The sequence below is a fragment of the Choloepus didactylus genome, chromosome 11, assembly GCF_015220235.1.
Source record: "Choloepus didactylus isolate mChoDid1 chromosome 11, mChoDid1.pri, whole genome shotgun sequence".
NCBI lineage: Eukaryota > Metazoa > Chordata > Mammalia > Pilosa > Megalonychidae > Choloepus > Choloepus didactylus.
Genome location: NC_051317.1, coordinates 80,270,514 through 80,287,400, shown reverse-complemented (window position 1 = coordinate 80,287,400; position 16,887 = coordinate 80,270,514). Strand labels below are relative to the sequence as shown.

At 34.0% G+C, this 16,887-nt stretch overlaps 1 protein-coding gene across 4 annotated transcripts in view; it reads right to left on the bottom strand.

Moving 5' to 3' along the window:
- Window positions 1-16,887, bottom strand: part of MTREX (Mtr4 exosome RNA helicase) — a 144,657-nt gene that overhangs the window by 14,217 nt on the left and 113,553 nt on the right. For all 4 annotated transcript variants that reach the window (XM_037798848.1, XM_037798850.1, XM_037798849.1 and 1 more), the window contains 3 exons: window positions 11,813-11,918; window positions 3,896-3,952; window positions 2,579-2,741 (listed from right to left, as the gene is read on the bottom strand). In XM_037798848.1, the coding sequence (XP_037654776.1) occupies window positions 2,579-2,741; window positions 3,896-3,952; window positions 11,813-11,918 (326 nt within the window). The remainder of the gene's footprint in view (window positions 1-2,578; window positions 2,742-3,895; window positions 3,953-11,812; window positions 11,919-16,887) is intronic.

Below are 16,887 nucleotides of genomic sequence, written 5' to 3'. Positions count from 1 at the left end.
GTTTAGATTCATGCTATTTATTGCAGAATATGCTCATCATCCCAAAAAGAAACCCTGTAACCATTAAAAGTCTCCCCATTTTCTCCCAACAACCCCAGCTTTAGGCAATCATGAATCCACTTTCTGTCTCTATGGATTTGCTTATTTTGGAATTTCATATAAATGAAATCATACAATAAGCGCTTTAGTGTAAAGCTTCTTCTAGTTAGCATAATGAAGCGAGGTTCATCCATGTTGTACCATCAATCAGCACTTCATTCCTTTTGATGGCCAAATGATATTCCATTATATGGATATACCATGTTTTATTTATCTAGTCATCAGATGGTGGACATTTAGGCCAATGTGATTTTTATACAAAGGCATTTTTATAAACATCAAGCCCACCAGGTTCTTGAACAAAACAGCATTATTCACATTTAGGACAGAAAGCAGCACATTTCCATGAACAGTGTTTCTGTTTTCTGGTGTCCCCCAAAGTGGTTACCCACAGTTCATGTCCTGACTCTAAATTAATTCTCCTATCTAGGTAGTTTCAATGAGTTTGGCCTGAGGTTAGGAACACAAATGTACTTCCCTGCAGGCAGGGCAGAACTACAAACTGTCTTTAATTTTAGCAGCTTAGGAGTCATCTCTTACAATGTGATAACTTTTCCATTTAAGTACAAAGTACAGGAAAATAATCCACTGAGACAATTATATTGTCTTTTCTAGATTTTTTTATTCACTCATTGAACAGGTAGGTCTACTGCCACTTGATTTTTTTAAAAAAGAAAAACAGTCCTTACTATGCGCCACTTAACGTTTTATGATACTGTCTTTAACTTCTCAGAAAGGTAGATATTATATAAATATGTGCTATTACTAACAAGCCTTGGAATTACTTAGGCACAGAATGTCATTAATTTCATCCTTATGTTCCAAAAAGAGTCAGACTGAAGAGGGATGGTGTAGTATTTGATTGCCTTTATGCCCCTGAAACACAAGCTGCCTTACATCTACCTAAGTTCTTACGTGTTACAAGCAATGTTCACTAGTGAGGTATGTTATGATTCCCTCTTCTCACAGACTATGAACTATAACAGACTTTCTTACCATTCCTATAAGCATGACTTTTCCGTGGATGAAGGAGCCTGGAGTAAAGTTTAAGAAGTCTCTAGGTGGTCAAAAATTCAAGGATTAGGTGTTATGGTGTCTGGATGAAGTTATCAACTAACACATGACTTGCAGCCACAGAGACCAGGGTTCAAATCATAGTGCCATAATGTACTACCTCCACGAACACGGCCAATTTATTTATCTTTCTGAACCTCAGTCTCTTTGTGCAAAGTGGAAATTGATAATGTCTATTTGTCTTGCTATTTTGGTGATTAGATATTTAGATATCAATCATATAAAGTGCTTAGCACAATGCCTGGTACTTGATAATTACTTAATAAACAGTGACCTTACCAATCACAGAATGCAATAATGAGAGGAAGATTTAAAATGATCAGTGCAGTGGAGATTTAAAAATTTACAACCCTTAGGACAAGGACTAAAACACACCAAAATTGAAAAAAAGAAAAAAATACTATAAACTATAACATTAAAACCCTCAAAACTCAGGGAGTTCAATGTAGTGGAATATAAAGGCTTATAGTTTTAAATTTTAATATTGTGTTGCACAGAAATTTAACCCATGCATCATAAAAATCAGTAATCTACTAGTCTTTGATAATATCAGGTGAGTAGGGTATAATAGTGCATGTGTTAAATGTACTTTTTTTTTCTCAAAACAGACATACAGGCAATAATAATAGCATTTTAATAGCCTTAAAATAATCTCTATGAAGTGCAAGCTCATTTATTTTCAATTTTTAAAAAGTTCAATGTAAATATCTAATTTAGATAATACAATTTACCATTATAAATATCTATATTAGCCAATCTTTTCCCAACCAAAATAGCCTTTCTACAAATGGTCTTCTCTAAATACCCTACTTATATTTTTTGCTTCTTATAATTCACTTATAATTACTCCTTATATATTGCTTGCTTCTTAAAATTCACTTACAATTACTCCTTACATATTCCCCTTGCCTTTATCTTTTCATTTAAAATGTCTCTTTAGTTGGGTAAGAGTTATTCTTCAGTCTCTTAAAATTCTGCTTCTTAAATTTAATGCTGAAGTTAACAGTCTGATCAAGTTTGATATTAGAAATACAATGATGAAAAGCATTTTTAGCCTGCTATATTTCAGTGGAATTATATAGCAAGACATTGAGTTCTTATGAAGAGAACAAAATCAAAAATAGCAAAAATACTCACACAAATATGACTTATTAGGATCTCATGATGATTTGTGATTGCAGAGACCCTGGCACAGAATCATAAACTGTTTTACAATGAGCAGACTGTGCTTATTCAATAATACAAATATGAAGGATTTGTGGAAAATCCTTTTCATCTATTTAAGCAAAAGATTCCATTTTATTACCAAAATGTATATATTATTCCTTCTTTAATTAAAACAAGGCCATCATAAGTATACTTTTTATAATAGAAAGATATATATGTATATAAAATTTAACCATACCTTCAAAGACATCTGTCATTTTGCAGATATGGGCAAATGTAGCTCCAGTTGCCCAGGTATATACCACATCCATTAAGTGAGGTTTGAATGAGCTTAGATAAGTTTCCTCATCAATTTCCAATTTAGCCTCTGCTGAAACTTTTGCAATTCTTTTAGCACACTCCTTTAAAGACAAAAGATATACTTAAAAATTAACTTCTGATCCCCAACATCACTTTCCTCTTTAAGTTTCCAAAGCCAGTATTCCATAAGGCCCCTTATACGTCCTAGGTATTGTGCCTGCAATTTGAGTAGAGTTCTGCTTCTAAGTGATCAGAGTGTTAAGTGATCATACAGGCAAGTTTTCCCATTATTGTGAAGCGCTTAACTAAGAAAAAATATACCAGGAACATAATTTTTGCCCAGTTGTACCTTTCTATCAAAACCAGAACTCTTCATTAAAATTTTCAAGAGTAACAGTTAATGAATGTCTAGTTATTTCATTAAGAAAACAAAACCAACAAAACATATTTAGAAATACAAATCCTATAGCAAAATTGATGCTTTTCCCCCAACAATGCTTAAAAAATGAGTCTTAATATTTTCTTTTTCCACAAAGAAAAACTTCAGACCCATCATTCTTTTCTTGGTAATCTAGGTCAAAACCTTCTAAGCCTATAAAGATATCCCTGGTTCTGGAAGTTTAAATTTCTTAACATTAAGGATGTTAAATGTCCTATTGAAGGGGCCTGTTTAAAAAAAAGATTCACTTTCATTCCTCTCCTGTAATGACTTTCCTCATCCTTATCCATCTTTCTGACTAATGTTGAAAAAGGTAGATAAAATCAGTTTACCCTAAGAAAATGATAAAACCACAAATTTATTTACTATAAATTACTATGGCTTTGAGTAGGAACCCAGAGATAAACAATATCTTAGGATAAAATAGGTCAGGATAAAACAAGGTCTAAAACTTTCTTATAAACTAAAATAGAAAAATGAGCAAAAAATGAAGTTAAAGAAATTCTAATCCATCATGATTTCTTTTCTTAATAGTAAGGAAGAAATCAAAGTAGGCACTAAAGTGTGGGTATAACCTATCTATACTATGCAATTTTAAATCTGCACTCATAGCAACTCTATACAATTTATTACAATGGTGGGGAAGAATGTTAATTACTAAAATAAAGTCACAAATGATGTTAACTAAAATAGCATTAAATGACATGAAGGATATCAAGTGACATATTTAATCCCAAGTTGTATGATCACACTGTCAAAAATGTTTATTTTGTAATCTAATATTAAAAAAAAAAACACAGTTGAAAAAAATCTTACCTGCATTTGACGAAGTGGTCCTGCTAATTGTTCTGTTAATTTGGGCATCTCACTGGACTATATAAAAGAACAGGGAAATCAGATGTAAAAACCTAAGTTTAAACTGCAGTATATACTACCTGATTTAACAGACAGCTTCCATGATAACCATTAATATCATATTGTAAGACATTGGTCATTAGCATTTAGAGTTTCTAATCAATTCTTAAGTTTATGTAAGCAAAATCACCACTCCTTTCATTCTAAGCTATAAATTTTTTTTGTATTTCAGAGGAAACAATAATACTTACAGCTTAATTTGCAAAGCTGCCATTTTTCTATGACCATATGTGGAATCGAGTGTAAATATTTTAAACATGCACAGCTGTTTAATTATAACATCATTATAAACTATCTTATCATAGTTAGATTTGGAAACAGTTTTAGCATCTAGTAACTCTCAATCTGTGAAAACTGAAAATTTGGGGGAAAGAACATTAAAAATAATGCTCCTCAATTTTATTTTATCTAGATAATTCTAACTTCCTAATCAAGTAAAAGACAGTTAAAAGTTTAATCTCAGTTTTAGTTTTCTTAATTTTGCTTTTTCACTAGTGAAAACTTTGCAAATTTCTCAATTATATCATGGGAATTTCCGTTCTATACCTAATCAGCCAAATGAAGATGACTGAGTTACTTGAATCCTCTTATCCTTTGGGTTTTTAATCTGTCAGAGAGAAATAACAAAGCCAGATGACCAAACCCAAAGGTTTTTGGTGAGAATAAGACATTACGTATGAAGAAATTTTGACAAAGGTAGTTAGAATAAAAAATAAAATTATTAGAAGACTGTTATGTATAAATGTGTGGGACAGGATTTAAAGTAATTATAGGTAATTTTTTTTTAAAAAGCAATTATAGGTTAGATGTGATTTATCTGCCTTTAAGCAACAGCAGTTACACAGTACTTGGTTTTCATCTACATCATGTACATATATGTGTGTATATTATGTAATAAATCATGAATCAGGTTTTATATTATTACTCCTGTTAAAACCAAATATTTTGAGGAATGAAGAAACATCAAAATGGCCAGAATGAACTCTACATCTCAGTTTAAAAGAGAAAAGAATGTAAGACGGCTAAATGTCTTTGATACTGTGTACTTTCATAGTCAACAGTGATCAATTCCTCTATGCTGGTCAACCAGAAGCACTACAGATAGAAGGCAATGGTCCTGATATAAGTTAGCTAAGTGTTATTTTACCAAGGTTTTCTCCCACCAGATATGAGCACAATTTATTCCATAATTTGTCCCTTAGGTCTCTCTTCAAATTCACCCTATCAGTAAGGCCTTTCCTAATCATCTTATTTAAAATAGTAACCCGAGGGTGGGGCAAGATGGTGGAGTGGTGAGGTGTGGAATTTAGTCTCTACTCTAAGACAGCTGGTAAGTAGCCAGGAACTGTATGAAACAGCATTCTCAGAGTCGCCAATGACCAGTCACACATCATACACAAGTCTGGAATGGGTGGAAAAGCTGAGATCTCAGCGAAATTTGTAAGACCCCCTGACCGAGGGGTCCGGCACCCCTCCCCGTCCAGACCCCACAGACTGTTTTAAAGCAGGCTCCCTGAAAGGAGAAAAACCAATCTGCTGGGAGCAAGAAGGGAGGCTCAACCCAGCCTCAAGTGCAGAATTAATTAACAAATTAATTAAGTAATTTTTGGAGTAGGGAGTGCTAGAAAGAGAAGGGCTGGGCTCCAGGAAGGAGGGGCACATAGAAGCAGGCACACATTCACTGGCTCCAAAAAGGCTTGTTGTTGTTATTTTTTCCTGCATTTTGTCCCCTTTCTTTTCTTTGACTCCTTATCTTTTTACACTTCCAAGGCTCCCGGGCCAGAGAAGAATTAAAGCTGTTGGAGAGTAATTATCCAGATAATAGCCCAAAGAACATCTTTACTCTATACTGAAACACTGACAAAACTACCGGGCTGGGGAAATGCCTTCCTTAAAACGGGATTTCTTTTTTTTTTTTTCATTCTCTTTTCTTTTTCTTTCTTTTTAAAATAAGTATTGTTAGCAGCTCTTTACAGAAAGCCTCAGATATTTGAGAGAACTGAGATAGATCTGACAGACAAAGCAAGCAATGAACCTAGTGGGGGAGACAATTCTCTAAAGGGCATAACTTCCCCAAGAAAAGAGGGTCCTGATCCAGGTCAATTGGCAGCCCTCCTTCAAAGAACTCAGACCCCAGGGGCTGAAATTCAGAAACCAACTTTGGTTAGCCATGTCCCCGACAGAGACTGAGCTTGCAGAGAACTAAAGGCACTGAACGTCTTTACACTAGTGGAGCTGCAGGCTAGCAAGTACCACCTGCTGGACAGGATAGGAAAAACACAGAGTCTAGAGGCTTCACAGGAGGGGCTGACAAACTGTGGGGTCTCATTCTCAGGGAAATGCTATACCTTCCTCCTGAGACCTGGGCCTATCTGGACTGGGAAAACCTGATTAGGTTTGAACATATCTGAAGAGACCCTCTCACAAAAAGGTTACATACAGGCAGGGCAAAAAAAACAGAAAAACAAGAGGCGAAAAATCCTTACCAACCAATCAGAAGCTAAGTTAGAAGTCTAGAATAAGTTGAACTGAACAACAAAGGATAAAAAGCAAAGCCAACCAACAAGAAAACCCTAGATCAAAGAATGAAAATGAGCTCCAGAATAAACTAATCAAGAAAGTCAGATGCCTAGACAGCTTAAGATAACAAGCCATACTAGGAAACACAAAAATATGGACCAGACAAAGGAACAAATAGTTCAAATGAGATACAGGAGTTAAGACAACAAATTAAAGATGTTCAAACAAATCTCCTAAATCAATGAATTGAGGGAAGATATGGCAAAAGAGATGAAGGATATACAGAAGACAATGGATGACCATAAAGAATTCATAAACTTGAAAAACAAATGGCAGAACTAATGGGAATGAAGGGCACAATGGAGAAGATGAAAAACACAAGGGAGGGATACAACAATAGATTTGAACAGGCAGAAGAAAAGATCAGTGAACTGGAGGACAAGACATTCGAATGCATACACACCAAAAAAAAAGATGGTGAAAAGAATGGAAAAATACGAGCAAGGTCTTAGGCAGCTGAGTTACAACATGAAGTCCACAAATATAAATGTTATGGGTATCCCAGAAGGAGAAGAGAGGGGAAAGGGGGCAGAAAGAATAACAGAAGAAACATTCACTGAAAATTTCCCAACTCTAATGAAAGACAAAAAATTACAGGTTCAAGATGTACAGCATACCCCAAACAGAATGGATCCCAGTAGACCTACTCCACGACACTGATCAGATTGTCCAATGTCAAAAACAAAGAGAGAATTCTGAAAGCAGCAAGAGAAAAGCAATCCATCACATACAAGGGAAGCTTGATAAGACTATGTACAGATTTCTCCGCAGAAACTACAGAGGCGAAAAGACGGTGGTGGAACATATTTAAGATACTGAAAGAGAAAAACTGCCAACCAAGAATTGTATATCTGGCTAAACTGTCCTTCAAGGATGAGGGAGAGATTAAAATATTTTCAGACAAACAGACATTGAGAGAGTTTGTGAATAAGAGACCAGCACTACAAGAAATACTCATGGGAGTGCTGCAGGCTGATAGCAAAAGACAGGAGAGAGAAGTTTGGAGAAGAGTGTAGAAATGAATATTATCAGAAAGGGTAAAAGGAGACAGAGGGAGAAAATAAGATATGACATATAAAATCCAAAAGACAAAATGGTAGAAGAAAGTACTGCCCTTACAGTAATAAGACTAAATGTTAAAGGATTAAACTTCCCAATAAAAAGACACCGACTGGCAGAATGGATTAAAAACAGGACCCATCTATATGCTATCTACAAGAAACTCACTTTAGACACAAGGACAAAAATAGGCTGAAAGTGAAAGGTTAGAAAAAGATATTTCACCCAAACAACCAGAAAAAAAAGGGAAGTAGCTATATTAATATCAGACAAATTAGACTTCAAAAGTAAAATAATTAAGAGACAAAGAAGGACACTATGTATTAATAAAAGGGTCAATTCACCAAGAAACCATAATAATGACAAATATTTATGCACCAAGCCAGAGTGCCCCAAAATTCATGAGGCAAACAGAATACTGAAAGGAAAAGTAGATTCTCTACAGTAATAGTTGAAGACTTCAATACACTGCTCTCATCAATGGACAGAACATTTAGACAGAGAATCAATAAGGAGACGGAGATATTGAATTGTATGATAAATGAACTAGACTTGATAGACATTTTGTAGAACACCCCACAACAGCAGGAAACACGTTTTTCTCAAGGGGTCATGGAACATTCTCTAGGACAGACCATATGTTGGGTCACAAAGCAAGCCTCAAAAAATCTAAAAATATTAGTATTATATAAAACACCTTCTCAGATCATAATGGAATGAAGTTGGAAATAAACAACAGGCAGAAGATTGTAAAATTCACAAATACATGGAGGCTAAACAACACACTCTTAGAAAACCAGTAGGTAAAGGAAGAAATTACAAGAGAAATTAGTAAATACCTCAAGGCAAATGACAATGAAAACACAACATATCAAAACTTATGGGATGCAGCAAAGGCAGTGCTAAGAGGGAAATTTATTGCCCTAAATGCCTATATTAAAAGAGAAGAGAGAGCAAAAATTAAAGAATTAACTGTTCACCTGGAGGAACTAGAGAAAGAACAGCAAACTAACCCCAAAGCAAACAGAAGGAAAGAAATAACAAAGATTAGAGCAGAAATAAATGAAACTGAGAACAGGAAAATAATAGAGAATCAACAAAACCAGAAGTTGGTTCTTTAGGAAAATCAATAAAATTGATGGATCCCTAGCTAGGCTAACAACAACAACAACAACCCCCCCCCCCCCAAAAAAAAAAGAAAAGAAAAAAAAAGACAGCGGATGCAAATAAATAAAATCAGAAATGGGAAAGGAGACATAACTGCTAACCCTGCAGTAATAAAGGAGATAATGAGAAGATACTATGAGCAACTATAAGCTAAGAAACTACACAACTGAGATGAAATGGACAACTTCCTAGAAAAGCATAAACAATCAACACTGACTCGAGAAGAAACAGATGACCTCAACAAACCAATCACAAGTAAAGAGATTGAGTCAGTCATCAAAAAGCTCCCAAAAAGAAAAGCCCGGGACCAAATGACTTCACATGTGAATTCTACCAAGCATTCCAGAAAGAATTAGTACCAATCCTGCTCAAACTCTTCAAAAAAAAATTGAAGAGGAGGGAAGGCTACCTAACTCAGTCTATGAAGCCAACATCACCTGAATACCAAAATCAGTCAGAGAGACTTCAAAGAAAGAAAATATAGACCAATCTCTTTAATGAATATAGATGCAAAAATCCTCAACAAAATACTCTCAAATCGAACCCAGAAGCACATTAAAAGAATTTTATACCATGACCAGTTGGGATTTATACTAGGTATGATTTTCTGGTTGAACACAAGAAAATCAATTAATGTAATACAGCACATCAGTAAATCAAAGAGGAAGAACCACATACATGATCATCTCAATCAATGCAGAAAAGGCATCTAACAAAATTCAACATCCTTTCTTGATGAAAACACTTCAAAGCATAGGACTAGAAGGGAATTTCTCAATATGATAAAGGCAATATATGAAAAACCCACAGCTAACATCATACTCAATGGGGAAATACTGAAAGCTTTTCCCCTAAGATGAGAAACAAGACAGGGATGCCCACTGTCACCACTGTTATTCAACATTGTGCTGGAAGTTCTAGCTAGAGCAATTAGGAAAAAAAAAAAAAAAAGAAGAAGAAGAAGAAGAAATAAATAAAAAGCATCCAAATTCTATTCAGAGAAAACTACAATAAACTGCTAAAAGAAATTGAACAGGACCTAAAAAAAAAAGGAAGAACATACCGTGTTCACAGATTGGAAGACTAAATAGAGTTAAGATGGCAATTCTACCTAAACTGAGCTATAGATTCAATGCCATACCAATTAAAATCCCAACAACTTACTTTGCAGAAATAGAAAAACCAATAATCAAATTTATTTGGAAGGGGCAAGGTGTCCCAAATAGCCAAAAATATCTTGAAAAAGAGGACCAAAGTGGGAGGTCTCACACTACCTGACTTTGAAACATATTACAAAGCCACAGTGGTTAAAACAGCATGGTACTGGCATAAGAATAGATATACCGACCAACGGAGTCGAATTGAGTGTTCAGAAATAGACCCTCGCATCTACAGACAACTGATCTTTGATAAGGTGGTCAAGCCAAAGCAACTGGGACAGAGCAACCTCTTCAATAAATGGTGTTTGGAGAACTGGATATCCATCTCCAAAAGAATGAAAGAGGACTCCTATCTCACACCTTAATCAAAAATTTACTTGAAATGGATCAAAGACCTAAACATTAGTGCTAAGACCATAAGACTCTTAGAAGAAAATGTAAGGCAATATCTTAAAGATCTTGTGATAGAAGGTGGTTTCCTAGACCTTACACCCAAAGCACGAGCAACCAAAAAACAAACAGACAAATGGGATCTCCTCAAAATTAAACACTTGTGTACATCAAAGGACTTTGTCAGAAAAGTAAAAAGGCAAGCTACACAATGGGAGACAATTGGAAACCATGTATCAGATAAAGGATTAATATCCTGAATATATAAAGGGATCCTACAACTCAACAACAGAAAGACAAACAACCCAATTAAAAAATGGGCAAGAGACAGGGAGTTTTCTGAAGAGGAAATACAAATGGCTCAAAAACATGAAAAAATGCTCAACTTCACTGGCTACTAGGGAAATGCAAATCAGAATCACAACAAGATATCTCACACCTACCAGAATGGCCATTATAAAAAAAAAACCAAACAGAAAATTATAAGTGCTAGAGAAGATGTAGAGAAAGAGCCTCAAAAAATTTCTAAGGCTTAGACCTGTTCAAAGGAAATTTGACAATGTTCTTAACTATTATCTTGGATATTGGTGAAATAAATTTTTTGAACCAAAGGAAAACACCCTTTATAAAATATTTTTTAAAATAATGCATTCCTATTGTGTGCAAAATTATTCCATTGGTGTATGGCAGGCATTCTCAGAAGGACACAAACAGTCCTATTCTATAATCAATGCCACTATAATTCTAATTCTAATCAATAACCAGGGACCTGGGAGAAGAGTAGCCATCTTCTACAAGAAGTAATGTATGTGATTTGACTAACATCCTGTAATGCCATCTTTGACCCACATAATTCCAAGAGTTAATTTACACAATTTGAGTAAAATTCTATAAGCCCATAATGATTTCATTCAAATGAAATAATAAATACAGAAACAGTTAACATATTAACAGATAGATCCAAAGCAAAACTGAAAAACAATTTGTTTGACAACAATTCACTTAAAATTCAAACTAAGTGTATACGGTAAATGGTGATCCTCTAAAAATTGATAGTAACATCAAAATATTTTTAGAAGGCAAATGTCCCTGTCCTATTCTCATTTTATCTACTTAATCCACAACAAATCAAGTCTTAAATTTGGGATGTGAGAAAAAGCATTTTACTTTACAAAAAAAAGTCATACTGGTTTAGAATAAACGGATGATTAGCGATCTTAATTGATCTGATTAATGATGACTGTCTATTAAAAAATTACTACTTCATTCCCCTTTCTAATAATATGCATTTATTTAATTTTCTTACTACATATGTGTTAAAGCTACTTTAATTTCTAATAAACATTTCTCATAATATGTGTGAAATAGAAGTTTTAAAATTAAAAACACCCACAATACTACTATGATTAAATGATGTGATATGGGAATTAATAAGTTAGATGTGCTAAATCTACTAACTCACATTCTCTTGAAACACAAAGCAGCTTAGTAATGCTGTCGCCTGTTCTGCAGATAGGTCATTGAAAAGGCCATTAAACATCATCTCAGTTAGAAGCAGCTCATCAGCACTATATCGCCACAGAAAGAGAATAAATTTCAAATGTCAGAATATGAAGAAACACATATGCATGCATACATCCTTAAAATGTAGTAATAAAATGTGTTATATGACCATGAGGAGCAATCAAGGAGGACTGGGGTAAAAAGTGACAAAGACTTATTTAACTATGGGAATGGCAGGCCTTATTTACCAATATATAAATAATAAATTAAAATTAACATTTCATACAGATAAAGATCCCATTATAGCAAATACAAAAATGAACATCATTGAAATAAAGAACTATAAGCTCTCAGTACACTAGGAAAAAAAATCATCAGCATTTATCATCTAGATCCAAATGAACCTTTTAATTTTCCTAAGTCATTCTACAGAATAAAGGGAGAGTAAAAAACAATTTTATTGGAAATCTAAATTAGAATATACATGTAGCAAACCCACATCCTATTCCATATTTTCCTAATTTTCAAAGTGCATTAGCAAAATGGACAACATATTTTGAATGAGTTCCTCATCAATTTCATCCATGAACCTGGAATACAACCATCTTTTAAATACTGATTCCATATTTCAAGTATGTCTTTAACAGGAATTAGCTCATCATTATTTTTGTTTCTTCTTGCACTTGCATGCCAAAACACAGTACTGATTCCAGATTTCAAATACATCTCTATTAGGTTCCAGGTTATCATTACTTTTGGTTCTTGTTCTTGCATCATGAAAATACATTATTTTTAAGGACTAGGACAATCCATAATATTGACAAAGAGAGGAAGCCTATTTCTTTGCTTCATAATCATAAAACATTTTCATTTTCAGATTTATAAGGATAATAGATTTTATTACAAAGATTAGAATGATTGAGGCAGTAATTTTTTTCATTTCTTCATCATGTTTTTTCCAATTTCCTTGTACATACAACTGCCTTCAGTATTTGACCAATTATGTACCATAGGAAAATTTGGAGCACAAAAATCATATAAGACAAAAGACTAATATCCCAAGTCCTTTCAGCACAATGGGATAGTCCAGTTTTTATTGTAAAACACTATATAATTAAGCTTCTCCTGTTGAATGACTAAATGAGAAAATTCTATTTCCTTTTTGTTCTTAGAAATACATCGTTCACTCACTGTTGAGTTTGAGTATTTGTCTAGGGTCTGAGATTTTGCTTATAATGCTCAATTTCATGATCATCACCGTCTTTCTGCGTTCATCTGATTTGTGTAAAAAGTGCAAAACATCTTCCCTGTTATTTTCCTTTTGGCCATCACAAGTGGAAAATGAAAATTCTGAGGTTTCAACTGTATGCAATGAAAGCAAAAAAGGACTGAAAATATGGTGTCTCTAGACTTCTAACATTAACATTCCATAAGGTATCTTGGATTTATAAAAGTGTTTAATGGACTTATACAGTAATTGTAAATAAGAATGAGTACTCTCTTTTTTTAAAAAAGGTAATTTTTTCTTTGATCTTTGGAATACCATTAAGTCTGAGCTACCAATCTTTATAAACAGATATAATGCTAGGAAATAAAATACAACAACTAAATTTAGGTTCCTGATGGTAAGCTGACAGTTAAGCTAAGGGGACAACCATATAAATAAGGCTTAGGACCATTTCAAATAGCTACATCTAATGTAGGAGGCAGACAAATCAACCAATAATCACAGGACAGTGATCTAACAGAGTGCTCTAAAACAAGCTTAATTCAGGCTGTTATGTAAAATAAGTTGAGGAACCTAAAATGAGTCTGGAGAAATTAATGGAAAGTTTTTTTGCGGATCGTGGAAAAAATATGCAGCAAGTGGGGGTAGGGTAGGGAAAGAGCATGCTAAGCAAAAGAAACAGCATGTGAAGGATGTGGCAACAGAAAGACTAGATGCAAGTTAAGAACATGTACATACTAAATTATAGAATTCATTCTAAAAGGAATTATGGAATCACTACAGGATTTTTTTTTTTTTAACCAAAATAATTACATGATAGGATTTTGCTTTGGAAAGATTACTCTTCAAGACAGGAGGTAATGAAAAGTTACAAGGACTACTGTAATCATCTGGTCAAGAAATAATGCGAGATACACATTATCCAATGGAAGTGGTTTAAAGCACTTGGAGGTAGAGGAGACACTCAAGAAGATGTGTGAGGACAAAGAGAAGGAGAGAAGGGATTCTAGGATAACTCTCAAGTTCTTCACCTTAAGGGTAGGGTGTTATTCACCAAAATAAGGCCCACAGAGAGAAGCAAATTTGGGGGTAAAGCTAGGTGATACTGTTATTTCTATAAACAGAAAAACAATCTTACAATAAAATCAATACCATCCTTGCAAGAGTAAGTCTCTGTGCAGAAACGTTTCCTAAGAGAACTAATTTCTTTACTAAAAATTAAAATAGAATATTTCATTTTGTGTTAAAATATCGTTATTTTCCTTGAAAATATGCGCAATACTGAATCAAGAAATAGAAAATCTATATAGAAAAATAAGCATGAAATATAAAGATTTATTAAATGTACCTTTAATAAAAGTGCTAGGAAAAGTTGGCTTTATACATGATTAATTTCAAACTTAAAAAAAAATTAATTCCCATGATTGATAAACTGCTCTGGAACATAGTTAATATGGAAAATCTCTGAATTAATTTATGAAGCTATAATAATCCTGATTTAAAAAAAAAAACAAAACGGGGACAATACCAAAACAGGAACCCAGAGATCTCTCTTTTTAGTTAGGGATAGAAAATCCCCAAATATGATACCAGCCAGGCAGCCATCAGTAGTACATTAAAAAAGCACAACAACTTTGACAATTTTCTTTCTTAGTTTTCATCATTTATATTTTTATCTACAAAGTTGTTCATTTTATCAGAGTTCAGATTATCAGCACATAGTTATTCCTATTCTCCTATAATGAAAAACCTCTGCCATATCTACAATATGTAACTAATTTCTTTGTAATACTGTTTTTGGCCAAACTTTTCTTTTTAGAAACTAATTTCCATAATAATTTTTTAACACTAGGTAATAACTAACATGAGAACAATTCCCTTGGCACATGAAATAGCAGACCAGTGTTCTAGTCTAGATTTAATCCTAACTAAATTATTAATCTTATGGTGCCTAGGTTTCTTTAACTGAAAAGTAGTAAAGCTGAACTCTTTCACAGGTTGAAAGAACACTAGAAGCATGTGAGCCAAATCTAACTTGACAAAAAAAAAGTTTCATTTGGCTTCTACAGTGATGAAAAAAATAATTCTGAATTAATTTGTGAATACTTAAAAATCAAGAGATTTCATATAAAATTCTGAATTTCTGGCTTTTCCAAAATGGAAAATCTGATGTCAATTACTACGTTAACAACTAATTGGGGTGGGTAGTGGCTGCCCTCCTTTGGGGGCCAAGAGTTGTGTTGTTTCCATCTAAGTTCATAACATCTAGACTAAATTATCAGTAAGAACTATATGAATATACATCTTCACCAGGAATGGCCAAAACCATTAACAAGGCCTATAATTCCCTGGCCCTGTCATTCAGTGCCATGCTGAGGACACAAAAAAGCATCTCGAAAATGTCTTTTATGGACTTGCTGAGAATGGTGGTCACTGTAGGGACAAAACAGGATACATCTTTAACTGAATACTGTTCATGGGTCACAGCTTGTGACTTCCAGATTATGGCAAACAGAGGCAAGCTGGCTCTAAAAGGCAGGAAATTTTCCCCATGGTAGTGGCAAATAATTTATGAATTTTTAGTGAGTTGTATTTTCATAAATTTTCTCAAGATAACCACAACAGCATCTCCTGTCCCACATGTTTTTCTAGAACTACAATGATTTATGCAGACCACCCTTATCCATGTGGCAATTTAAATGTGAATTCTATAAAATTTAAAATTCAGTCCCTCAGTCTTGCTAGTCACATTTCAACTGTTTAATAGGCACATATGGCTAGGGCCTACTATAGAACAGTACAGAAAAACAACATTTATATTATTGCAGAAAGTTCTTATGGACAGTAGCTACTTTTCCATCAAAAGGTGGAGTCTAATTTTCCTCCACTGAATCTGAGTGGGTTTATGGCTTACACGTGATCAAGAGAATACGGTGGAGTTGACTGTAAACCATGGATGATTGTACTGTATGTGAATGTATCTCAATAATAACTGAATTTGATTTTAAAAAAAAGAGAGTATTTGTTTTTAATTGTTTAGATAAGGCCCTGAAGGAGTAAACAGAGCACTACTTTACTCCATGGCACTTTTGCTATTTCAAAGAAGAAAAGCATAGCTGAAGCAAAAAGAAAAATGAACAGAGTTCTGAAAAATCATGCCTTTTCATTTTTGCTAAACATTGTTAAACAGTACAGTTAAATAAAATTAATTTTTTTCTCTAAAAAAAAAAAGAGAATATGGTGGGAGTAATGCTGTATGACATACAAAGCTGGTGAGGCTAGACCAGAAAAGACTTTGCAACTTCCACCTTAGTCTGTTAGAACATTCTGGATCTCTGAGATTCTATGTAAGCAGCAACACTACCCTTAAGAGTATCATATGGTAAAAAAGTCCAAACTAGCCCATGTGGAGAGACCACATGGAGAAGCAGAGAGAAAGAGAAAGAGAGAGAGAGAGATCCGAAATCATACATTCCCCAGCTGCTCCAGACTTGTGTTGTTTCAGCTCAACCATTTGTTCAATGGCAACTGCATGGGACCCTGAACCACAACCAACCAAGCTCTTCCTAAATTCCTGACCTACAGAATCCATGGGAGAGAATAAAATGATTGTTGTTGTCTTAAGCCACTTAGTTTTGGGGTTATTTGTAATGTGGCAGAAGATTATCAGAACAGGTAATAATATCAGATCCAATTTTAAGCTGTGGACTGTGTACTATGCTATGATATAAAAACCCTACTGTTTGAACAAACCTGATATACATACAAAAATAATGGTTATTACACAAAATTTCAAGAGTTTACTT